The sequence below is a fragment of the Physella acuta genome, unplaced genomic scaffold (genome assembly GCF_028476545.2).
Source record: "Physella acuta isolate Inbredline_101_S28 unplaced genomic scaffold, ASM2847654v3 ptg001058l, whole genome shotgun sequence".
In the NCBI taxonomy this organism is placed as follows: Eukaryota; Metazoa; Mollusca; class Gastropoda; family Physidae; genus Physella; species Physella acuta.
In genome coordinates, this window is record NW_026732575.1 from 586,147 (window position 1) to 612,738 (window position 26,592).

The 26,592-nt window shown below is 35.0% G+C and overlaps 1 protein-coding gene across 2 annotated transcripts; it reads right to left on the reverse strand.

Annotated features, from left to right (window-relative positions):
* Window positions 1-758: 758 nt before the first annotated feature.
* On the reverse strand, window positions 759-16,617 carry LOC131955182 (fibrinogen-like protein A). 2 transcript variants are annotated; one of them, XM_059319193.1, is made up of 5 exons: window positions 16,522-16,617; window positions 15,121-15,467; window positions 13,539-13,676; window positions 10,031-10,150; window positions 759-1,345 (listed from the first exon to the last, which is right to left on the reverse strand). In XM_059319193.1, exons 1-5 carry the CDS (start codon window positions 16,589-16,591, stop codon window positions 968-970), a joined length of 1,053 nt encoding a protein of 350 aa, XP_059175176.1. In that variant the 5' UTR covers window positions 16,592-16,617; the 3' UTR covers window positions 759-967. The 2 variants fall into 2 exon arrangements, with proteins under 2 accessions (XP_059175176.1, XP_059175177.1); XM_059319194.1 differs by lacking the exon at window positions 13,539-13,676.
* Window positions 16,618-26,592: the final 9,975 nt, after the last annotated feature.

Consider the following 26,592-nt stretch of genomic DNA (forward strand, 5'->3'; position numbering starts at 1 on the left):
CTCAAGTGATGAACGATCTGTCCTAAATAAAGGCTATTACTTACTAATTGAATTAACCTCACTGCGGCTACCATTTACATTGTATTGTACACAATCGACACTAAATTGTTCACGGGAGGTAACAATTAAAATTGTCAATTTAATCAGTGAGTATGGTTATATACCTTGAAAACGATAAGAAAAGAATATTTCAATCTCAGTAATAAAAAATATTCAAAATTAAACTTTTCTTTTGTACTGATATGTACTTATATGTGATATTAGAAATTTCTTAATAAACAAACATGCTCGATATGAGATACATTAGATAAAATATTAACTACTTAAACATAGGATTAACTTAAATAATCTATTTTTATTCTACTATATGACCGCCTAATTTTCACATTTATAATACAAAGCTTTACAGATCCCTAATTAACAGTTACAATCTACTTTATGTGATGTTGGATGGCATAAATATCTTTTGAAAAACTATACGAAAAAAAAATTATTGAAAAAATTGCACGCGTTACCAGGGTTGAACTTCACACGATCCGGGTGAATGGCTAATTGAAGATTTAGTGTTAGATGCACTACTAGTCTAGTTATGATTATGCAAGAAGTAAATTATACCATCATAGTCGTTTTTTGTCCTCTTTTAATGGCTAACACACACACACACACACACACAGTCAATCTATGAGATATTTCAATTCTAGATGACTGCATAAATAGCTTTATTAATCATAATAGCAAACAAACTCTGTTGGAGTTTTTAAAATCATTTTTAAAAAAAAATGTATGGTTTAATGTTCCTTAATTTTAAACTTCTTAGTCATACTCATCATCAAGAAAATATTGCCTTAGATACAAGTTTACATCTATTTATTTTAATATATGTAATGTTGTTTATGGTTCTGAAGATTTTATAAATAATTTGATTACTGTTTGCCCATTATTTTACCATAGCATCGTTTCGGGTTGTTTACATGCGACGAAGTTTCATCTCAACAAAGTCTAGAGAGACGGACGTGTCTGTAATGCTATGCCAATGAATTCCTTTCTTACTAACAAGACTCGCCCATTCACCGTTGACGTTAACACCGTGACAAGCCTTATACCACCAACCACCGCTACTCCAGTCTACAGCACAGTTGCCATCTGACCACTCATCGTTATCAGAGTCAAAGGTTGTAAACTTATCGCCGCTGTGCTGACTAAACTCGTCTCCAACATTCCCACCACTGAATGACGTGTTGCTCATCTTATACTTTGCTGCTTCATTTTCTACCTTAAAATCTCTGTACACAGCGTAGTAGTCTTTACCTTTATACTTCATGTCAAATCTGAGTTCATTATAACCCTGTGTTAGACAAAAAATTAGAAATATTTAGATATTGCATTGTGTTTAAAATATTTTAAGTAGTGATCTGCTAATATTATATGATAAGTATACATACTGCTAAAAAATGTAACAAAAACTATAAACAATATACATTTTTTTTCCAAAACACATTATTACAATAATACATACATTGCTTGAAAACTTTCTTTGTAAAAAGAAAATATTGAGTATACTAATTTTGATAGTTACTGTATCTATACCATCATTAAAACAAAAGACGTCTGTTGAGAAAGGAAATATTACATTATCTATTGCCTGCTAACATTGCTACTTAAAAATATATTCCCTTACAAGAAATACTATTTATATTTAATTTACGTATGGCTTTTCTAGAACTCCCTCCTTTTCATTAATCTCCTTACATTGCCTGCAGTTGTAACACGATAGCAAGTAATAAACCCATCTTCCCTTACAACATATATTCCTTATGTTATTTTCCTTCTTTTGATAAGCTCAATAGCCCTAATTCTAAATCTTACAACGTATCTTATTTGTATCTCTATATGTATGTTGTGTAATGGGGTTAATATAATTAAGGTGAGGGCAGGTGGGATGGTGTGGAATAGAACTGTTGATAAAACCGGTAGAGGAAGAAATGACCATTGGAAAATATCCTGCTGACTGCATTACACTATTCTTTAAGGTTCGTTACATAACCACGATCTTTATCATATAAGCTGTGTTACCCTTCCTAAAATATCTAACTAATCTGTAAATCGTTTATCTAATAAACACTTCTGAAATCAACTGATCAAGACACTTAGCTTTTTTCACGATAAAAATAAAAACACCGTTTGTTAATTTTTTCCTCTATTAACATACTGTATGTGCAGTAAATGCACCTTCGTCATATAAAGTGAAGATGTATAGTATTTGTTTCGTTAGTTAGCTATTGTTTTGTAAAATTTAAAAACTCAACGAAATACATTAGGATGCATTCGCCATTACAATAGCACGTTACTTAATCTAGGTCCATTTAAATGTATTTTAAATATTTAATGCCATGACTGATGATTTAAATGTGCTTTTAAGTGACATGTATACACCAGACGCACAGTCCAATCGATTTGAAGATTTAATACAATTATAAACATTAATTTATTAGTAACTGTAAACAATTGTGTGCTATATTAATAGCAGAAATTTCAAGACTTTCCATTCACTACGTATCTTCACATTTGCCACTTACATTATCCATCCATCTATGTATCCTTTTTTTCAACAGCCCATTAACAGTTTTAGCCAGATTCAATACAATCTTCCGCTCATATTTGTCATATGTCTTCATCGTCCAATTCTAGAATTTTATTTGGCTATCTCCACCTCAGCAATGCATGTTGGTCAAGTTGTAGCCTACATTATAGTAGCAATGCAGAGCGTGTCTAAAAGAGCATCGTATTTTTTTTTCTCGATCAGTATACAACCTCTACGGCGGTTTAATACTAAACTTATTTACAACAGCGAATGTATAAGGTTTACGGTTGGGTAATATATATTTAACTCCTAGCTTCCGAGTTTCTTGATCACAACACCTTAGATACGCATCACCGCCTCTGGTGTCTCACCAATCCCTCCCCTTTCTGATGTTTTTGGCCCCATGACCTCACCCCTACAACCCTCGTGACCCCATGACCCCACCCCTACAACCCTCGTGACCCCATGACCCCACCCCTACAACCCTCGTGCCCCATCTCTTTTCGTACTATTTATTATGTATGAATATGGTTTCTATTGCTCCTTTTTTGTATCGGTTTTATTGACATAACATTCAAACAAACATTGTAATGATGTTTTAACACTAATTAAATAGTATTTAATATCTACTGTCCATTGGTCCACAGCTTACATGACCCCATGACCCCATCCGTTTATCTCCTCACCCCCCCCCCCCTAGACCCCACCTCTTTTCACATGGAGTTGAATTTCCGGAAAGTCATCCTTAAAATGGTTTTGCCTACCTTTATTAACATGTACGAAATTATTCAAATTCTTTCATGAGAACACTGCTAACCAATTTTTAAAACTCCACCGTATCCCCACACATCATTATAGCTTCACACCTAGCCACCCAGTAGCGTAGCGAGGGGGGGGGGGCGGGGGGACATATGTCCCCGGGCGCCGACCCTAGAGGGCGCCAAAATGGGTTGGAAAAATAAATTGAAAGGTTGAGGGGGGTGCAAATGAAAAGTTTGAGGGGGGTGCAAATCGAAATCTCGACGGGGGGGGGTGCAAATCGAAAGTTTGAGGGGGGGGGGATGCAAATCGAAATCTCGAGGGGGGGGTGCAAATCGAAAAGTTTGTCCCCGGGAGCCGGGAAGAGTCGCTACGCCTCTGTACCCACCCAAAACATGTCGGTACTAAGCAGTCAAATAATCATGGCTACGACTATGCACATCGACCCTAAAACACAACACTTTATCTCCTCCCGCTCAATCGCTCACATACCAACCTGTTCGGTAACACCCCCCCCCCTTCACCACCCCCAACGACCTCACCATGCCCCCACCCACCGGAACATCAGCTTTGATTAGTTTTTTTTTTTTTTTTTCCTGTTATATCTAGTATTGTACAGCCATCCGTGACGATAGTTTACAGACGACAATGAAAACATCAAGCAGAGCTTTTAATTACCTCCCCTTATTTTTACATCGTTTAAAGCCTAAATTTTCTGCCCCTAATAGCCGTAAATAATAATTTTACCGGGCTCTACGATTGTAAACAACTCAAAAGACTGGTAGGGTGAGGGTGGTAGCGACATGGTCTGTTGAGTATGCATGGAGAGTGAGAGAGGGGAGGTTCGGCGTGCGTCTACGTCTTGTCCCGAATGGTCCCCATGAAGAGAATTATATACGTAGATGTTTATTGTACAAAATGGGATGAAATCAACGTAAACCTACTTTATTTTCGACTATTCTACTATGTTTTATAATTTTCACCCTCATTTATTAGTAAAATGTTCTAAACCAGCCTTAGATCACTTTTTTAAACCAACGTGCTTTAAACCCAATGTATTTTATGTATTTATTTACTTATTTATCTATTTATTCATTATATCTTATGCATCACTCTAACTACCTTGTAAATATCCCCCCAAACGGCATGTTATGTTACTGCAATTACAAAGCAATAGACGCAATCGGTGTTTCTTCCAGAATTTTTCTCCGTGAGGGGGGGGGGGCACTTGATATTTTCGGAGGGAGGTAGACTTTCTTCGGGGGGGGGGGGGGGCAGAGCCCCTTCACCTCGAAGAAAAGCCTTGAAGAAACTCTGGACGCAATACCACAAGCAACAGTATACCAACAGTATACATCTCAGTGCCATACCAATCCGTCATGCAACGGTAAGTACTCCCACTTCTTTAAAAAAAAATGCATGCAGGGCCAGGTAGAGAGCTAGGTCCGCTCCCATCCTTTGATACTACAACTGCATTTTAAACACCCAAGTGTGATGACGCAAGATTACGTCAGACATGTTTAGCAGATATAGGTTAGCAGAAACAGACGATAGGCCTAGTTGGTTGGTTAGAGAGGCCAATGGGCGCACAGGACTGACCGGTCACGTGGGACGATCAGCTGACCACTGAGGCGTGGGTCAGTAGGGAGATAGGCCAGGAGTTGATAGGTAGATAGCGAGGAGTAGAGAAGGTATTAGGTAGCGGTCAGAGACGGTCGTAATATGTAGAACTAGGGAACAGAAAGTTAGTGTTAGGATTGGTCATGGGAGTGCGTAGTTAGTAGTATAGTGAACAGTTAGTAGTAGTAGGTAGCATGTGGTATGAACAGTCAGTAGTAGAAGTAAATAGTACAGTGTAGATCAGTTAGGTAGAAACTTGAACATATATATCATTTTAATAAAGAACAATTATAGTTGAACTTGAACTGTGTGTTATTGGATTCATTCGTCCCCGCCATCTTTAAAAAACCCCCTCCCTCACATCTGGTGGAGCGCGGGTCGAGGACAGGAAAGAAAGTATATCAGCTACTCATGACGGAGTACACCTGGTGTACAGCTTTCTTCAACTCAACACAACAGCGGGTTTCTTCAACCGGAACGAGTGGATTACCAATACAAGGGAACAGTCACCATGTTCAAAAAGATAAGTACCTTCCATCATTGTTTAAACGTTTGGGTTTATACCCGTGCTGGATAGTTTGTGCCAGCGGTTTTTCTGCCTTACACATTCTATTGTTACGCCCTGTTGCCTTAGTTTTGTTTACTTTCCTCAACACACACACACACACACATACACAACCATGGAGGCAGAGTTTCAATGCTATAAACAGGGCATACCATTAGACAAAACAGGAGAAGAAGTTGAAACATCTTTAGAGAGTAGGTTAAGAAACAAGATAGCCAAGATAGTAAGAAATGTCAAGAACAAAAGCAGAGTTAGCGTTAGAATTAGTGAAACGGAAAGTACAACACATAGATAACACGCAACTGCCCTAGAACATCAACCCCATGACCAAGAATGTGACCCGGACCGCCCCCACAAATGATTTTGAACAACGGACATAATTGTGAAGTCAAGTCGAGTTTTGTGTTGATCTAATTAGTCGAGAAAATCGGCGTGAAGTCGATATAGTTGAAGTCGAAGTCAGTGTAGTTAATCTGAAGTCAATAGTGTTATTGAAGTCAGTGAAGTATAAGTCAGAACTGAAGTCAAAGAAGTTATTTGAAGTCAGTCAAGTCAGTCAATAAGTTGTTGAAGTCGTAGTTGAGGTCATAGTGACGTTGTTGAAGTCATGTTGCAGTCAAAGAAAAGTCTTTGAAGTCATATTGAAGTTGTTGATGTCAAAGTGAAGTCTTTGAAGTCATATTGAAGTTGTTGAAGTCAAAGTGAAGTCTTTGAAGTCATATTGAAGTAGTTGAAGTCAAGGAAAAGTCTTGGAAGTCCAAAGTGAAGTCAGTTGTTAATTTGAAGTCAGTCAAGTTACTGAAGTCGAAGTGAAATAAGTCAAGTTACTGAAGTCAGTCAAGTTACTGAAGTCATAAGTGAAGTCAGTCATTAAGTCAAGCAAGCCAGTCTAAGTCAAGTCAGAAGTCAGATAGTGAGAGCTGCTCTACTATTTGATCACGTGTTTAAATGTTGATTTGAAATGGCACTATATTATTTATATACACTTACATGTCTATTCTTTTTTGTGAAGCTATTTCTAAGCTCTGGTAGTGTTTACGTCTATTGAGTTTATTAGGCTTTACAGATTGTTGTTAGATTAGAGTGTACTGATTTTTTTTTTTTTTATTTGGTTATGTTGTAATGTTATTTTTTAATGTTTGTTATGCCGCCAGCCAAATGTTCAGCACGTTTACATTTGGGATTGAGGTTTTTTTTAATGGAAGGTACCTCTGTCTGAATACTTGTCTGCGCGGGCAATAAATGGTCATGTAAAGCCATTGCTCATGGTCTCGTAATACAATTTCAGACCCACCAGCGTTATACAGAATGAGACGAGATGAAGCAGACACTTCAAAGAATGCCGCCACCTGAAGCCCCTAATTACGTTGAATTACCTGGACAACGAACAGCCCTGCCGAACGGAGAATTGCCCTGGTCAAGACAACGGACGCATCGCCACCGCTTCGCCCCCGCACTGGAGTTGAATAACAGACCGCCAGCTACGTACACCTACGTCGGCACATACAAAGGGTAGACGACCCATCGTCCAAGTTCCCAGCGTCGGAATGTTACGTCATTGTTCACCACCACATCAGACAGCTCCAGTTCATCGCATAACCACTCTACGTGGACGTCTCAACCAGCGTTGAGATCAGATTGTTGCGTCATCACATTGACCAACGAAAGTTACGCCTACACCCGCCTCACGGGAATTTACATCAAAACTCGCCACAACCCACCCACCACAGAGGAACGCCAGCAATTACATAACACTTACACATACACTTACACTACTCGCTGAGCCGTTCAACCAGTTACACATTCTACTAAGATTAGCTCAAGGCCAGTACACGACAACCTAGCCAGAACTGAGTTACACATGATTGGATTCACACATACCACATACATTATCAAGCAGAGACACCACAGACGTCAGGATACTTGCACGAGAACTAGAGCAATGACATTTTTTTATTCAGGAACACAGACACAAGAATTTATGTTTTTGTAAACTGTGCTGTCCCATTTTGTATTTGATTTATATGATTGATGTTAGGGATAGAATAGAGTAGTAAGATAGATAGTTGTTGATGTATTAGATTAGTAGCAGACGCTGAAAAATATAATTTGTCAGCTACAGAAAGGGAGGGAGATATGTGATGACGCAAGATTACGTCAGACATGTTTAGCAGATATAGGTTAGCAGAAACAGACGATAGGCCTAGTTGGTTGGTTAGAGAGGCCAATGGGCGCACAGGACTGACCGGTCACGTGGGACGATCAGCTGACCACTGAGGCGTGGGTCAGTAGGGAGATAGGCCAGGAGTTGATAGGTAGATAGCGAGGAGTAGAGAAGGTATTAGGTAGCGGTCAGAGACGGTCGTAATATGTAGAACTAGGGAACAGAAAGTTAGTGTTAGGATTGGTCATGGGAGTGCGTAGTTAGTAGTATAGTGAACAGTTAGTAGTAGTAGGTAGCATGTGGTATGAACAGTCAGTAGTAGAAGTAAATAGTACAGTGTAGATCAGTTAGGTAGAAACTTGAACATATATATCATTTTAATAAAGAACAATTATAGTTGAACTTGAACTGTGTGTTATTGGATTCATTCGTTCCGGCCACTTAAAAATCCCCACCCTCACACCAAGCATACACTTTTATTTTTGTTGATGTATTAAGATCTTAATAACTAATCATATGGAAGCTACTCGATCTTTAATCTAGTTGCTTTGTTCCCAAAAGGGAAGCTATCATGTAATTGCAGAGTGTGGCAGTAAATCAGGTCTGTCTCCCTTTATTTAGATTTCCATCCTTTTATACCATTTATTACATCCGCTATGTTTCTTTATGTTTTCTGCGATACCTAACTTGAAGTTTGGTGTTTATGTTGATTTTCAAAATAAATAAATAAATAAAAAGACTGTTGTAGGTAGTAGGTTTGAATGTACAGGGCGAATGATACTTATTCAATTTTAACAAATTAAAAATGTACAATATAATAATTGTCCCGTCATTCTAAAATAAATACTCTATTTCAGGAAAATTCCAAACCCAATATGAACTAGACCAATATTTTACACACATAGCTTTTTTGTGTATTCCCTCCTCCTTACCGCCCCACACTCTCCCCTAAACACCCAATTTCGCTGTGTTCTCGTTTTCTACCACGTAATTATTGACTCCCCAACACCCATAGCACGATGTATTTTTTATGTATATTTATGTACCAAAGACAACAGGATAGCTGAAAACTGTGAACCTACACCAGTCTTCAAATGTCGAATGATGAACAAAGTATTATAACAGCGGACGCCTCTGAGGCAACTTCGAGGCTCGCTGATAAAGATTACAAGTCTGAGACATAAATAAAGCAAAGAAATAGCATCAAGCAATGATAAAACACAATACCCCCTTCCCCTATAATATACTACCCCAGTTCTGTAATTACAGTCACCTCCTTTAAATTTTAACATATTACCATACCTATCCATCTCCTATTCATAACCCTAAGTTTTACCTAACCTTAACCATTTGTATTCATTATATATATTCTATCCTCAGCTTTGCCATGCCGCATATAACTAAATCAAGCCAACTAAAATCAAAACATTATTTTTAGTGTTGAGTTATTAAAAAATACATGTATCTCATCTATATAACAGAGATCATATAATAATAAAAAATAATGTGATATCTTGCGATGAAATGGAAAAGACTTTAGTTTACCGATAGGAAAATAATTTTTTTTTTTCATTAATAGACTGCCTTTAAAGTTGTATACATGCGCCTTGCGTCAATTGAGAAGATGTAGTGTAGTTTATGTAAGATTTTTTTGTTAGATACAAAAATTACTCCATCAATAATGATTGTTTGAGACATAATTACGCGTGTCATGTTAGTTAATGTTTTAAATACAATGTATTTAAATGTTCATAAAAGCACCAATTTTAAAGTAAATACTTCGTTAATTAAAAAATGAAGTTGAAAAAGCTATGATCAAATTGAGATTTTGATGTTGAAAAGACCCCATGTTTGTGTGAAAGTAAAAGTAAAGTAAAGTTTCCCTTTCAAACCTAACGGTCTATAGTTCAATTAAGTAGAGTTCACTTGTTTCTGTGATCTCGGCATATGAAGAGATTGTATGGTCAGCAATAAACTGCAATTACAAAGCAATAGACGCAATCGGTTTTCTTCCAGAGAGGACGGTCTACTAAATTTAACCCGGATTCGTACTCGAGACTTACGGGTTAGCAGTCCAGCTCTCTACAGCTAGACTACTCAGTCTCAATGTTTTTGTGAAACCGTTATATTATAAGTAAACTAACAAGCTAGTGTATAGTTGTATCAATTAAAGTGATTTTTTTAAGAATTAGAAATTACGTGATAACATCTACATCGTGCAGTGCGTGTGTGGTACAATAAACTTAACACAGTTCCCTAAAACACTAAGTGTTATTTAGTAATGTTTTAGTACACAATTCAGTTTCCATGCATGGTTTTTAAGCAGCCATTATTTCCTTACCAAATCTGTCAATTTTGAAATTACATCATTTCCGATCCAAAAGTCTCCAGATGTTGAACCAAATCCATTTTTATAATCGTTCCAAGTTCTTGTAAAGTTCACATCACCTTTGATACGTCTCTATAAGAAATAATGGCAATGCTAAAATAAACTTTAAGAAAGCTAGTATGATTAATTCTATAGATTAATTATGTTTTATATTACGCAAGTTTTAATGACAATCCAGTGTTTTAAGAAATCAAAATGCTTATGTAAGAGATAATGATACTAGTAAAACAACGGCTAAGTGAGTTGATTTGATTTATTCAAAAGCTTAATCTATCTCTATATATATACTAGGCTCGCGAGCCGCATGCGGCTCTTTTGATGTCAAGAGGCGGCTCTTCAGCTCCATGCACAAATATTAATAATTATTTTATTTTATTTTCAAACTCATCAAATATTGTTCTGCAACACCCGGTAATGAAAGATATTATAATAAACACTCGCTATTCTATTGTAATATTAAGCTAATCCCTATTTCAATGTAACTTCCTATTAACTTCTCTATCCCAAATTGAAACATTCAACTTCATGGTGGATATCACAAATAAACTAAACGAGCTTAATGTACAACTGCAAGGAAAGGAAAACCCAGCCTATGCCTTGCTTGAAGAAGAGTAGTTCGAAAAAAAATTTACTTCATTTTGTTGAAGACACGGAAAGCGGTAAAATACTTTATTTCGAAAAATGTGGGGAAAAAATATCGTGATAAAACCAATGCTACTATTATCATGAATCAATTCGGCATTACTATAAACGAAATGAAGGATGGATTCACTGAGAGATTTGAACAATTAAAAGCAAATGCAAGTACTGTAACGTTTATACTAGATTCTCTCAACACAAAAACAAAAGAGATTATCTTTGAGCTATTTGGAATTGATGCTGGTTCTCTACAAATTAAAGTGCTCGATTTGAAAACCACATATTTGTGGAGTGGTAAGTTTACTGATCTAAAGAGCAAGTTAAAATAGTTGGAGGTCTAGTAAAACAAGTACGTTTCGCTGCATACCTGGAAAGCTCTAAATTAAAACCCGCGAGTTAAGGCACATGGAATAGTCTTCCAGGATGGGACAGTGAGGTGAAGAAGTTGGCATTTGGAGTGCGAGCAAGCGTTTTATTGCACGAATATAATATAAAAGTTAAGTAAGATAAGAAGCCAAATAACAAATAAAAATCTATTGGCGTTCTTGAAACTGAAATTAAGTTATGAGCCAGGGTTGAACAAACTTTCAAAAGGCATGCAAGGCTAAACTATTCAATAATTAAAATTCTATATTTGGTTTACTGATTTTATTATTCTTGCAGAAAGAGATAAAATACTTTAATATTTTATCTGCGAAACATGTATATGCTTTTACATGCATACAAATTATTTCATATTTGAAGCAATATATATATATATATATATATATATATATATATATATATATATATATATATATATATATATATATATATAAATCCTAATCAAATATCATAATATTGAATTAAAAATATTAGTGGCTCTTTAACAAGTGGAAAATTGGAGAAATTGTGAATTTTGGCTCTTCCGTCTCAAAAGGTTGCCGACCCCTGGCTAAGTTTACCAATCTGAGTATTTTCATGTTTTGGAAAATTTGGTGGAATATTTACATACTAATTACTCGCAAGGCTATTTGAACTGCAAAGGCTTCCTTAATAGTATAAATCAAATATTATATTGAATTAACTTCAGATATTATTTTTTACAATTTCAATAAAATTCATAACATAATTTATAACGAAATGTTTATTTAAACGAATGCTATACTTTGTGATTTTCGTTTTCTAATTTAAAATAATATAAATTAAAAAAAAATATTACTTTAAAAAGTTACCTCCCCTGCACATAGGCCAAATTACGTAATCTTTGTATACATTTTCACAAACAATTGTTTATATAAGGAAATATAGCTTTTGAAAAAAAACTAACGACCCTGATGGTTTTTTTCGAACGGGAAATAAAAAAGTTTTATTGTTACCCTCCAGGGTTGGTCTACGACCTCAAAAAATATTAGGGGAATCGTTCGTCAATTTATTTATATCTCATATAAGTAGAATTTCCTTCGCGGTCAATTTTTCGCCCTCGTCGAGGGTTTGGAGTCTGACCAACCATTCTTCCATACGCGCTAGTCATTTTTAGAGGAGCATTAAAAAAAATAAGGCAATTGTACAGAAGTTAAGTAACCTAAAATGTGTGTAGAAATTACCCTGTTTTTCACATAAAATACAAACTTTATATAGGGGAAATACGACTGGTCAGTTTTGACCCATTTCCCGAATTTTCCCGGACATTGTGAGTTTTTTGTGACACCCCAAGGCGTTCTCCTACCACCTCACAAAATTTAAAGGGGGGTCGTCGGACGAAAGTTTTTTTCGAAATTGTGCTCATATAAAGAGAATTTCACTTGCGGTCACTTTTTAGCCCTCGTCGAGGGCTTTGAGTGAAACCGACACGTTTGCCCTACGGCCAAGTCATTTACCTATAAGCATGCAAAAACATTAGCCAGATGTATAGACGGTAAGTGCCCTAAAATCCGTTTTGAAATTACCCTCTGTTTTTCCTATATTTTTACAAAGATTATATAGGGAAATACAACTGGTCAGTTTTGACCCCTTTACGAAGTTTTCCCAGATATGCCGAGTTTTTTGTGACACCCCTAGGTGTTCTCCTACCACCTTACAAAATACCAAGAGGGGTCGTTCGGCAAGAATTTTTTTCGTTATATAGCTCAAATTTGAATTGAATTTTTTTCCACAAAAGGTTTAGAGCATGTGACGTCATATTTTATTTACTTGTGCATCTAGCTACGCTAATCTGTCTGTCTGTCCTTTTTCTGTCTGTTGGGAATGCTCTAGAGAAAACAAAAGGAAATTAGAAAGATGCATAGTGAAAGACCGTGACTTCATGTGGAAGGAATAACACGTTTCCAAAACAAATCGAAATATGTACAGTTCTAAAGCCGGAAAAGTACACACAATAAAATGACGTCATTAAGGGATACTCCGATTTTTTCTAATTTTATTTTTTTTTTCTAATTTAAGATCTAAAAGTTTCTGGATACTTTTACCATGTTTGGCACATGAAAGTAAGTATTAAACAGCAAAAAAAAAAGATTGAAAACGATTTTGGTTTTCATGGAAACCGAAAAAAAAAACTCCGCATTTTGAATTTTTTGGTACAGTTAAAAACGATATTTTATTTAGGCTTATATTTCAGTATATTTTAAAAATTTAGTTACGAAAAGTTTTTTTAAAAAGCTAGTGGTCAGAATTTTACAAAGTCTGCAAAATAGTACACTTTTGAGTATTTAAAAGTTTTAAAATTAGCATATTATTTTCGGTTTTAGAAAAAAAGACAACACTATTAAGCTAGCGCTCTGTGTATTTCTCCCAAAACGGCCAATTTATCTACTATGTTAAGAAAAATACTTATAAACTAAACCTGAATCACAATCCAACCTCCACCATCAGTTTCTGTATCACATAAAGCCAGTTTTTCACCATCGATCGCGAGGTATTTATTAAAAAATGGTCTCTTCATATTAATTTTGCAAATTTCAATAGGAATGGGAAATATCATCTGAAATATAATTATACAATTTATACACACATATATATATATATGTATATATATGTATATATATATATATATATATATATATATATATATATATATATATATATATCCACATACACACACTTTTGAGTAAACACTTTTTGACGTTATAAATTATAAGCTTTATTAAAAGTAAATACGGATTTACTAAAATACATTTCCATATATTTCCATATATTTCCATATTACCCCCCCCCCCCTTCGAAACAATATTTATAAGTTACAACTGGTTTAGGAAAACGAATGTAAAAAGTTTTTAAAGGTACTTGTTTTTCTTAAGATTAATTGGCAATACACTAATTTTTATTTCCGATAACATTGTTTTGCTATATTATTTTAATAATTAAGAAATACTGTTTTAGCACGAAATTTAAAATTTATAATAAATTACTGCTACAATAAAATAATTTAACAAACAACGAAAATGGAAACTTGTCTATAACGTTTATTTTTAATTGTGCATTATTCTAGAATTTATGATCAATTAATACTTTAATATAAGTTAATTAAACATTAAAAAATATTTTTTAAACCTCTCCGTTTTTTATGTTTAAAACTTGCTGGAATAGGTTGCTTGACCTAGGGGTTTCGCTAGGGGTTACCCCCTCTCTTAGTGTTTCACACCAGGTGGTCTGTTCATGAGTGGAGGGAGGATCTCTTCTTCCAGTATAGGCTATACACCAGGTGGTCTTTACCTGGGGGTTTCTCTTTACCTGGCCTCTCACAGTGTAGCAGACCACCTAGTTTCTCCATGAACGGCCTTGTCTTTGGACGGTTTCCGGGAAACAAATTAAATTTGTGGATAACAAACGCGCGTTATACTGCTAGATCACAAGACTTCACAGCTTTAAGCGATTGATTACACATTTTGGGTTGGAATTGTCGGCCCGGTACGAGACGGCTTGGCCTAGTGGTAGAGAGCTAACCCGACATCAGTAGAACGACCGTGAGTCCATCCAGCTATGACGGACACCTAACTCATGTTAGGTAAATAAAGTCGGCTGGGCGTAGTGCTAACCACAATATCCACTTGTATGCCTAGGTAATTGAAACAGATGAGCTCTGCTTCATATGCCCCATGTGCTTTGGGCACATAAAAAATATGTTTGTCGGGCCAGTAAATCTCATGGTTGCTAAACCGAAATCTTTCGAGTTCTAGCGCCCGGACAGAAGAGGTTCTATGGCTGGGTACAGCAGTTTATCTACGAAAGAATACCCTACAGTCAAAAAACCACTTCCTTGTCGGAGAACATAGGCCATGGAAGAAAATCAAGACAGAAAATGCAAGCGTCATATATGGCATAAAACGTTGACGCAAAAGACTTCAATTTTCGTTTGTAGAAATCCGAACGATATAATTAAGAACTGCTAAGTAGTAAAAAATTATACTAAAACAAATTAAATTTACCTCCAATTCATGTAGTAGCTTTTTGTTGTGTTGTACAGTTTCTTGAAGCGTTTGCAATTTGTTTGGAATAGCCAGGAGTCTGTTTTGATTATCTTGTACAGTTCCTTCTATAGTTTCGAGCTTGATGTGATTATCTTGCAGGCTTTCCGTAAGATATTCAAATTTGCTTGGTATTGCCTGAAGCTTGTTTTGATTCTCTTGTACCGTTTCTTTCAGATCTTGAAGTTTGCTTGGGATTGACTGAAGCTTGTTTCGGTTTTCATTTATAGTTCCATGCATAGCTTGAAGTTTGATTAGAATGTCAGACAGAGCGTCAGACATGCTTGTGAGGTCTGTGGCAAACACACCTACATGTGCAATAGATACGTTTTAAAGTGCACAAGCCGACCCGCGGCGTAGCATGCGTCTATTTAATTACTTCATTTTTACTTTTCAGTATTTCAAAATTTGTGAAATCGACACTACCAATGCTGCGACTGAAAATATTTTGATTTTAAACACTCTCTGTAGCTCGTGGAGGACGATTATCCTCACAATCCACCCCCCCTCCCCACTCCGCGCCCCCTGTGAAAGCAGCTGTCCGTGACAACAGTTTACAATGTCAATGAAAAGATCAAGAATAAATAGTTACTCCCCCCCCCTTACTTTCAAATCGTTTAAAAACTAAATTAGCTGCCACTAATAGCTGTCACTTATTCAACCTGGTTCTACGGCTGTAAACATTCGGCGTGAACTACAGCTCAGCAGACTGGTGGGGCTGGTGGTGGTAGCGATATGGTTTGTTGGGCATGCCTGGAGAGGGAGGGAGGGGCGTGTAAACCTGCGTACGTGGTGGTGGTGTCCAGTATGGTCCCACGTAGAGTATTATATATATATATATATATAGATACTTACAGCAGAGTTTTTAATCGATACCACCGCAACACCTTTCCTTACAAGTCACTACATTTTCAAAGTTCTAATTAAAGTTTGTCTATCAACTTGTTGTATATTAAACGTTAAGTGAAATACGCTTTCAAACCTGACAGTCAGTTTGGCAGGCGATGTAGAATTCACCTGTTTTGCTGACCTCGGTTTATGAAAGGATAGTGTGGTCAGCGCTATGCCAAGCCGCAGTTACATTCCAGGACTTAGGGACGTTCTAAGGACGCGAAGTAAGGATTCGAACTTGAGACTTTCGCGTTATCTGTCATATGATGTACCATCCGAAACGTAAATATGTATTAAATAAAGCTATTTGTCTCAATGGTTGATGCATAAAGCAAGAGTACAGCTCTGAAGGATTAGATTGCATTCCATATTTGTGCAAACTTTTAAGAACTATGACCAGTTTTGCTGCAATATTTTCGCGATTAAAATTAATTTATCATCTTAACTATTTTAAAAAGTTGAGAAACGTACCAGAACCCAGAAACAAATTGAGAGCCAACACTAGAACAAAAACTCCAGCAGACATTTTCAGAGTTCCCATGGTTGTAGTCACACAGCGCTGAGACAAATGACGTGATTATAGCTTGGCCGTGCCAATTTATAATTCTATTGAATTTTTATGTTCTGTCTAGCTTGAACTGTGGGCCACATATGGACCTCGAACTAAAATTGTAAATAATATATTTATAATGATATTTCATGATATATCATTAAAGGGGACATGCTCATTTCAAAATCACAAAAAATCCTGATTTTTCGTAATGATGGGTTACTTGCACTTTTGGATATTTTGTCCATTTTTGTATTAAGAAAATAATAACTTCAATGAACAAAAAAAAATTAGGTGTTTTAAAAACCATTTTTTTATCATATTAAATAAAAAATAATTATTTTTTCCCAATCTTACAAACTCTCTATAAAAAGTTTTATATCTGTCATCATATTGTATTTGGCATCACCGGAAAGCTGCTGGATTTCTCATGTATTTGTTAGTCGTATTTTCCATCACCCGGGAAACACCCAAAGCTTACAATCGGTATTACAAATAGCACAGATATAATATTTTTACGACCTACTTTTCGTTACTTTTTGCTTGCTGTCTTTCTCAGTTCGCAGTTCCTTAACACTTAAAAGCCTGAAACTTTTTAATTTATAAAACAATGCCCATGATAATTTTAAATGATTGTTCTTAAAGCAAACTAAAACTTTTGTCACGGGTTAATAATATCTTTTATTTGAAAAAAAGTTTATGGTTAATAATATTCAAATTTGAAACATTTGCATACTAAAAAGGGTACGATATTTCTGACCTTGTAAAATTCTGACCAGACCTCTTTCAAAAAGTTGTCGTGACAAAAGTTTAAATATATGCTGAAATATAAGGTTTTTAAATTTAGTTGGTATCAGTGGTATCAGTGTATACATTAAAAAGCCTTAGCGCTTTTACGAGCACCGAAAAATTCAAAATGGCGGAATTTGTTTTCGGGTTTCTATGACAATCATAATTGTTTTTACCATTTTTTTTGTTGTTTTTAAATACTTACTTTCATGTGGCAAAGACAGTAAAAGTATTAAAAAAGCTTTAGATCTTAAATTGTAAAAAAATAAAAAATAACGTAGCATATCCTCTTAATTGGGTAGATTTAAACGACGCAAGTTTCAACTGTTTCTTAATAATTTTAAGAAATGTTAATAAAACAGTAGTTATATTATAAAAATACAAGACTAAAGGGGCACATATCTTCTATTTTTTGCATTATTAATATGTTTGCCACAAATGCATTAATTGTCCTTGAGATATTCTGTCTGGCATATTTTGTCTGAGATCATGTGTCCTGAGATCAGTTGCGATGGAAAAATAAAACAAACAGTTAACTTTTCAATGGCCCGCGTACCGTTTTTTTTTTACCGTCAACATTTAAAAAAATATTTTAATTAAAAGACATCTATTCTCAGAGTGATCAATATGTATTAAGTTTTAAACCATGTTTATGTTGTAATCTACAAAGTTATAATAGCTGGGGTTATACGCGTATTCAAATTATCAGCCCTCACTAGCCGATGATGAAAATATAATACTAACGAGATAAATGGCCCGTCGAGGAAGGATACAACGGGCGCTAGGTTGATAGTGTTGTCTCTTTTCTTTAAACAAAAAAAATTCAACGCAACAACCTTTACTTAAAATTGAACTGGAAACGAAAAATGACATTAAAAACGGATTTTTATCAAGAATCGAGATTTTAATCGGATTTGAGCTTCATCTAAATGTAGTTATCGCGAATTTATACAAAATGTAGTCATAAGCATATCCCTAAACCATGCACCTAATCCCATTCATGAAAAAAGTCGCATTTAGAGTTTCTTTCAGGCAACTCTACTAGGGAGGAGGGGCTCCCCCCCCCCCCCCCCGCACACACACCCCAAAACATGTCTACCGTTCCATTCAACTAAATAGAATTATATACTTTTTCCAGTGTCCGCCCCCTCCCAGAAAATTCCTACCCGCCCCCGAAAATTTCAAGTACCCCAACCCCTCTCTGGGGAGGAAAAAGTCTGAAAGAAACACTGATCGCATTTGTAGATCGTACAAACTAAAGGAAGAACCTGGGGGGGGGCTTCGCCCCTACCGGATGAGATGCATGAAAGAAACTGTTGACGCAAAACACTTTTTAGATTAGAAAAAGTTCCTTCCCCCAGGGAGGAAAAAGTCTAAAAAAAACACTGGTGTCGCGCTTAGCCACTACCCTAAGAATTGCATGAAAGAAATTCTACACGCAAAACGATTATAAGATTCGTTCTTACGCGGAGGTGGGGCTTCGCCCCTACCCGAAAAATTGCATGAAAGAAATTCCGCAAGTAAACCGCTTCTAAGATTTATTTATTAGCCACTTTTAAGTTTACAGAAAACAACTCTTTTCCACATCACTATTATATATATATATATATATATATATATATATATATATATATATATATATATATATATATATATATATATATATGTATTTATTTTTGCTTCTTTGTCTGTCTTTTATTCATTACTACACTTTCATCCGATCGCCTTGACACTTTGGGAAGTTGTTGAGAATAGGCCTACTCCTGGGGATGATACTTTGAAAAAAAAGTTCCCGGTGGGATGCACTTTGGCGCCCCGGGTTATCCAGTAAGTACTACTGCACCTACGGTAGTTTTAAACAGTGCGATAGGCTATAAATAACATGGGGCGTAAATTAGTTCAATAAATTGAATCAGACGCGTTTGCCGGCGGACAACATATTGCAATTTGGCGCCCCGTGCAATCCCGGTAGCGCTGTGGCGAATACGTTTGCTTTAAAAATTGTGATAGAATATGGATAAGATGGAGTATTATAGTCGTTCACTAAACTGAATCAGGCGCATCTGACCTCGCCCCGGCATGGTGCGATTTGTTTCGGGCTATCCTGGGACTTTTTTTTAACCCCCCCCCCCCCGGCAACGTGCGGGGAAGGGTACGGTGGTATAGATATAAAGATATTATCAAAAGCTAATACTTATTTAGAATTGATTTTAATGTCTGACGTACATTTTAAAGTTTTTACCAATAGGCGTAAAAAATCCACCATTGTCATGTAAAGTAATTAATATTTAATGAAATCTTGTGCGAACAATAATTTTACTGTCTTGTGCCACGGGTGTGAAGTAATTATTTTTTAACCAGGGTACTAAACACCTCCAAACAAGACCTCATAACTTACTTGTTGAAAATACTTTTTACTTTCTCGTATATACGAAGTATAGAGAAAGTCTTGTAATCGTGCGTAAAAAAAAATCGAGATTTTCAAAAATCTCGACGTTTTACACCTCACTGATACGGAAAAACATAATTGTGCAATCTTGTCCGTATGTCTGTGTGTCTGTGTGTGTGTCTGTCTGTGTGTAAACACGATAACTTGAGTACCGTTACAGCTAGGTTGATGAAATTTCATATATAAGTATTATATCAAAATCATAGATTCGTGTCAACTTTTGAGCGATTTCCAATAACCGAAAGTGGTACTTTTTCTACTTTGAATTTTTCAAAAGCCTATAACTTGAGTACATTTTCAGACAGATATATGAAATTTCACATGTAAGTACAAGATCTAATTCTCCACTATCTGTCAAATTTTGAGTAATTTCCGTTGACCGGAAAAACTAATTTACGCTATTTCCGATTTCTCAAAAATACGCATGTAAATTTATAAAGTACTAATAATATCCCGCACTATAATGCACATCTATATTTGGCGTTCACTTGGTGTGCAATTCTTTTTTCTACGAGATTTTATTCTATTTTTAAAAAGTTTAAGTATGTAAAATGGATTAAAAATCATGTCTATATCCCGAGTTGCCATCCCCCGTAGTGTTATATTAGAATATTCGAGAAAGTTTAGGGGAGATCACTCCCGGTTTATTTAATAATAGGATGATTTAAAAAATGAGAACTTGGTCTATTACGTTAATTAAAACTTGAACGAATTATTTTTTATTGTGATTGGAGTTGGTGTTAGTAAACAAATCAATGTTTCATCAACGTTAAGTTTTAAAATTTATTGACATTAAACTACTAGAACAAAACATTCTACCAACGTCAATTTCAGATATTAATTATTTTATATAAATCTTTGTTTTTGTTTAGCAATGGAGTAGGCTGACATAAAATATAATTAAACTTTCAATAATATTCGCGTAATTTAACTTAATTATACGATGCCAATTAAATTAAGGCAATAAATTTGCACTCAATTGTAAGTGCCCAGCTGGCCGAGATGATAATACAATAGTTATCGTACGGGTTCGAGACACGTCATGTCTACATTATAAATATGAATGATAAAGTTGCCTATCGGACTTGGCTGGACACGGGGCAGGTGAAGTAGAGTTCACCTATTTTAGTGACCTCAGCATATGAAGGGATAACGTGATCAGACCAAAGATCAGTCGTAATAGGTGTTTTATAAGACAAAACCGTCTTTTCTGATGCTTTGTTAACTGGGCAGGTGAAGTAGAGCTCACCTGTTTCTGTGACCCCAGCATATGAAGGAATTGTATGGTCAGATCCATGCTCAGCCGAAATCTGTGTATTTAAATGACAACAACAGGTCGTCTTATGTGTGACGTCTATTTTAATGTGGAGTCTAGCTTTTTGTGATAGTGTGTGACAGTATGGAAGGGAGGGAAAAGACAAAAATTGTCAAATAAACGTGACGTCCTTTTTGGATGACCCCAGAAACCCACAGTTATCCAAGAATACAGGGTAGTCTAGTCAACTCTAAAACTTAAACCTACTCCGTTTGGTCTATTAACTTTTTTCCAAACCAATAGCCTTAGATAATCTGGTTCTCTATTAGCCTAATACGAAAGTCATCGTAGCACAGATTTATTTTTCTTTACAGAATTAACCTTGTTTTTTTTTTAAATCTAATTTTATTTTGTTTATTTTCTAGAACGTTTTGCTAATTACTTTTAGGAATCAATATCTAATTTATTTTTTATGATGATTTTATGGCTTTGTCAATTTTTAGTTGTTTTATGTATGCCGAATGGAATACGGTTATTGCATATTTAACCGGTGTGTTGTTTGAACTTGCTCAAAATAATTTTGGACTAGTGTATATTTGCACTAGTTAATCATTGAGTCGTATGGTTGTGTTAGTGTGTTACAAAACACAAATAAATCATCGTCTAATTCTCCTCACCCCAGATAAATATTTGTAGAAAATACATAGTTCTATTAATAAAACACTTCTAAAGCTTGTTGGCTTGAGTTAACCTAAATTTCAATTCACTTAGTATATTGTACATATAGTAGTACCAAGATACAATATTTTAGACATAAGCTAGTGCAAACAAACACAAATACAAACAAATAGTAGTACAAATGTGCACACATATAAACATACATTAATTCATACAATAATAAAGTACACCAAACTTTATTAATGACTGGTTGTTATGTTTTCTATGTCAAACATCTCTAGGTCGCCTTACTTCAGCTAATAAGTAAATAGCTGACATACACGGCTTCAGCACGGATAAGCGAATGATGTAGTGAGCAAAGTCGATATGATGTATTTACGGTATCAACATTATAAGTGTAGAAGTAACTATACCCTATATATATATATATATATATATATATATATATATTTATATATATATATATATATATATATATATATATATATATATATATATATAACGGCTGGGCAAAGAACGTAGCGCATTTACACAAGCTGAACTATGTTAAGTCTGTTTCATGAATTTCAGGCACCGAACAAAAATAAGGACTTGTAAATAGATCACAATATTCTCTCTTTTTTGTACTTGCCAGCTATTATTTTTCAAACAAAATGTGAAAAATGTTTTAAATTTGCAGGAAATAAATAATGAGAAAAGTTACTTCCGCTATTGTTAAGTTATTTGAAAAGGTAAAAAAGCTAATGACTATAATGATAGACTACAAGATGGAGACAAGCTTAAAGAAATATAGAGCCTACGTAAAATTGTGATATTTTAAAGAAGCAGATAGATTATTATTATTTATTTGAATCAGTAACGAGTTTCCCTAAACGAAGCTAGAATACCAACATAATTTCATTAATAGCCTAGGTCTACTGGTACTTAATTTGTTTATATTATTAGTGCCATGTTTATAAGTGTTGCATTTAGCCGATTTAGGTTACTCCAAGTATTTTAAAACCTTGAAAATAGGCCTTGAAACCAATGAACACCTTATTAATGAATTATTTTATTTTGCTTGGTAAATGCGAGCCATGAAACACATATAATAAGACGTACAGACAGCCCGACAAAGCTAGTGAATTGAACTGAACCAAAAAAAAAAACACTATGCACACTCCTAGGGGGGAGGGGGGGTTCGTAATTTTGTGACGGTGTACGATGAGGTGGAGGGGGGGGGGGTTCAGATGGTGGGACGTCACAATTTTGCATTGACAAAAAGTAATGTTAGAAAACAAATTTTAGCCATTGTTTAGCGTTTTAGAAAAATGTTTTAATAAATTGTAATAGGAATTTATTAAAATACTCTATGTTGAGAGAGTTCAGACAAGATTTTGGAAAAATGTCAATGTTTAAAAAAAAATTCAACTGCAATTGTGAGGGGGTTGTAGGCTCAGGTGTGACGTCATTTTAAGGGGGGGGGGGTATGACGTTAGTGGAAAAAATGACCGTTAATATGTTAAAATAATTACAATAATATAGGTTAACCTTTAATGTTTCGCAATGCAGCTCGAATTTAGAAGATTCTAAATTTAAAACAGCCTCGTTTTAAAGTTTATAAATATTTTAACAAAATAGTAATTTGTATGAATAAAAGTAAATCTATGTTAACAAGAATGATTGTATTGTTTTTATCGAGCATCATATTACAAACAGCTTTAGTTATATTTAGAAAGCTTCAATGTAAGCAGTAACCAAATAAACTATCATGTAAATTAATGCCACTCAAAAGCTTTGTATTTCTACATATTTTTTTCACGTTTATCCTTGTTGTAATTTCTGTTTTTAATGATTAAAGTTTCGGCTAATGCTACTTAAAAGTTGTGTACTTCTACATATTTTTTAATGTTTATCCTAGTTGTAATTTAAGAAATGACAATTGTTAGAAAACATTATATTTCATTATAATACTCAAATACGTCTTCAGATGTAAACGACGGTGACATCCGATTTAGTATAACGTAACAGAAAGTCATACATAAAACCAGGTTTTAAGTAATAAAATGTCAAATGCAGGAATTCACTTGGCAAGCAGTCCAAATTGCCAGACAGTTGATGCTATTGAGAGTCGTCCAACGTTGCACGGTGCAGTGATTGGTCTCATGTTTATAAACACATCTGATAAATATCAGTAATCAATGTCAGCCATATGGAACAAGAATGAAATATGATTTATCTTTAAAACGCTGCGACTATTTCAGACAGTTCAGTCGGCAGAGAAAATAACTTAAAAGTTCTTGTCTAGCTGAATATTTAATCAACAACGTCAGTATCAATTTTGTTTACATTTAGATTTATCTAAGGCGGATGTTAAAGCGCGCCGACTTAAAATTTCGTTAACTCTGTTTCAACTAGGAAGTTATTTGTTTCCTTTAAGACGTTAAGACTTATGCAATGATTAATTGGCTTTTGTTGATTTAAAAAAAAAGTTGTTATAAATATAGTTGTCACTTTTGTGTACTTACATAGAATGTTACAGTCCACAAAATTATTTCAAAATAATGTTGCTGAACATTGGGTTATGTTTACATGTACGTACATAGCTCGTATAGTTATATTTTATTAACGTTTTTATTTTAATTATTCTATTACATCAATTCAAAACACTATTGCGTAATTTGATTATAGTGCCATTCACACAACTATAGAATGGTATTATACAATCTACATAGAACATAGATACACTAATACACTTGTAAATAGATCGATAAAGAATATATCATTTTAGGAGAGCAATAAAACAAAATCACCACATACAAAATTATCTGTCGTAAGTAATACATAAAAAAAAAACCAAAAAACAAATAAAGAACAGAAAAATCTCAAACTTAAAAAAATATATTTTATTGTTATTGACTTTAAAGGATTAGTTTTTTTTTAATAATGAAATTTAATTTTAATGTTTCTTTGGTACATTATAAATGGCTAGTTTGAACATTTTTTGCCGTTTTCACTAAATTAATATTAACTTCCCGATATGATTTAATACTTTTCACAAATAAAGTATATATTTCTGTATATGGATATATGTGGATTGTTCTGTGATTAGCGCAGTAAAGGCAACAGCTGTCTGAAGTATAATCAACGTAGTAAGAGTCGAGATAGTCAGTAAAAAGTTGGTCGGAGACCTGTGATCCGTCGTAGGTCCAGTGAAAGATGTTGTTACCGACATAGTCAGCACAGCCGACCCAGTACTGTTCCGTACTTGTCAACGCATTGAACCTGTCCAGGTTGTCAAATTTAATCAAGTGTGCGCCTATGCTGGTGCAGGTACTACTCGCTGTGGTAAAGTTGACGTAGGCTGTGTCAAACACAATCATAGTTGGTGCTGAAGTGGTGGTCTCTTGATTGGAAACATAGTTGTTGAATTTGTAAACGTGTGCACCATTGGGGATTTGAGATACGTTGGATTCTACCCCAGAATAGCAGGACTTGGTTGTGGGTTGGTAGAAAAAATAGTTTGAGCTCCCATGTGAGATTCTTGTAGCGCAGGTGAGCAGTGATTGGGCGTTGAAGGTCAGGCCTGAGGAGATGATATTGATGTTTGGTGAGCTGACACGCTTGAATGACTTCGTGACGACTTGAGCAAACAGGTCTATCGTGACAACAAAATAACGGAGGTAACGAGAGTGATTGAACGATTCGAATGGGCAAATTTAAATGTATAACACAACATATTAAAGTGGGATTAATGTGAAGCCAATTTTAATTTCCTTTATAATCAATCTAAATATTGTTTATGCATCTCTTCTTAAAATACATATTATTATAATATGTTATTTTGTCAAGTCTTACCTTTTCAAAACATGAAATAGATGAGGCACAAAATAAAACCAAAGTACATGTTTATTTTTTTTTCTGACTAAAAGCCGAATAATACCAACTCTACTAGCTGCGTACAAACTAACATTGTATTTATATTGGCGGTACTATTTGTACCAGGTCATGTAAAATACTACTCTTTTGTATAATGTTTTCTGTTTTTTGACTTTGTCAATACAAACTCTATATATTTTCCGTCGTGTACTACAAGAAATAATAACTTAAAATAAATACGTTTGCACGAATAATAAATCCATTTTTTAACTGTAGGTTTTAAAGTCTTTATTCAGTCATTTGTGTTGATGCTCATAAAGGTTTTTTAATTCATTTGTTAGAGTTTTTTTTTTAAAAATGTTGCAGATACTTATAAGACGATGATTACGACTTAAACATTCGATACCACATTGATTTTGTATGGCAATTCTATTTATTGACTCTTGTGTTACTTGATTACTTGATTATTTTTTATTAGCTGAGGTTAGGACCTTCAACGTTTTTTCTTCTTCTACTATGTTTTAGTGCTTCTTTAGTCCATTAACAGCCCGCTGTTTCTTAATCATTGGATATCGTCAAGTTCAGTGCAGCCAACCTATTTCAGAACCTCCTATTTAACACACTAAAATGCCCAGCTCAGATCACACTTTTTAACACATTTGCTATGCCTATCGTGATCGAACGTGCACCATTGCTGGTACAAGAACCACTAGCTTTGATGAAGTTCGCTGACACTGTATCAAAAGCCACAATAACAAGAAGCTGAGGGTTGGTAGAAAAATAGTTGAGTTTAATCAGGAACTTTGAGTAGTGCAGGTTAGCATTGGACTCGCGATGTTGACCTCTTACAGGTTAGCACTGGACTCGCGATGTTGACCTCTTACAGGTTAGCACTGGACTCGCCATGTTGACTTCTTGCATGTTAACACTGGACTCGCGAGGTTGACCTCTTGCATGTTAGTA

What these genes read in the sequence shown, in the direction of transcription:
- LOC131955182 (XM_059319193.1), bottom strand. Translation starts at nt 16,591, where the DNA reads ATGGGAACTCTGAAAATGTCTGCTGGAGTTTTTGTTCTAGTGTTGGCT. An exon ending in AGCTACTACATGAATTGGAG is followed by an intron (nt 13,677 to 15,120) that starts GTAAATTTAATT and finishes ATTATATTTCAG; the next exon opens with ATGATATTTCCCATTCCTAT. An exon ending in GAGGTTGGATTGTGATTCAG is followed by an intron (nt 10,151 to 13,538) that starts GTTTAGTTTATA and finishes TATTTCTTATAG; the next exon opens with AGACGTATCAAAGGTGATGT.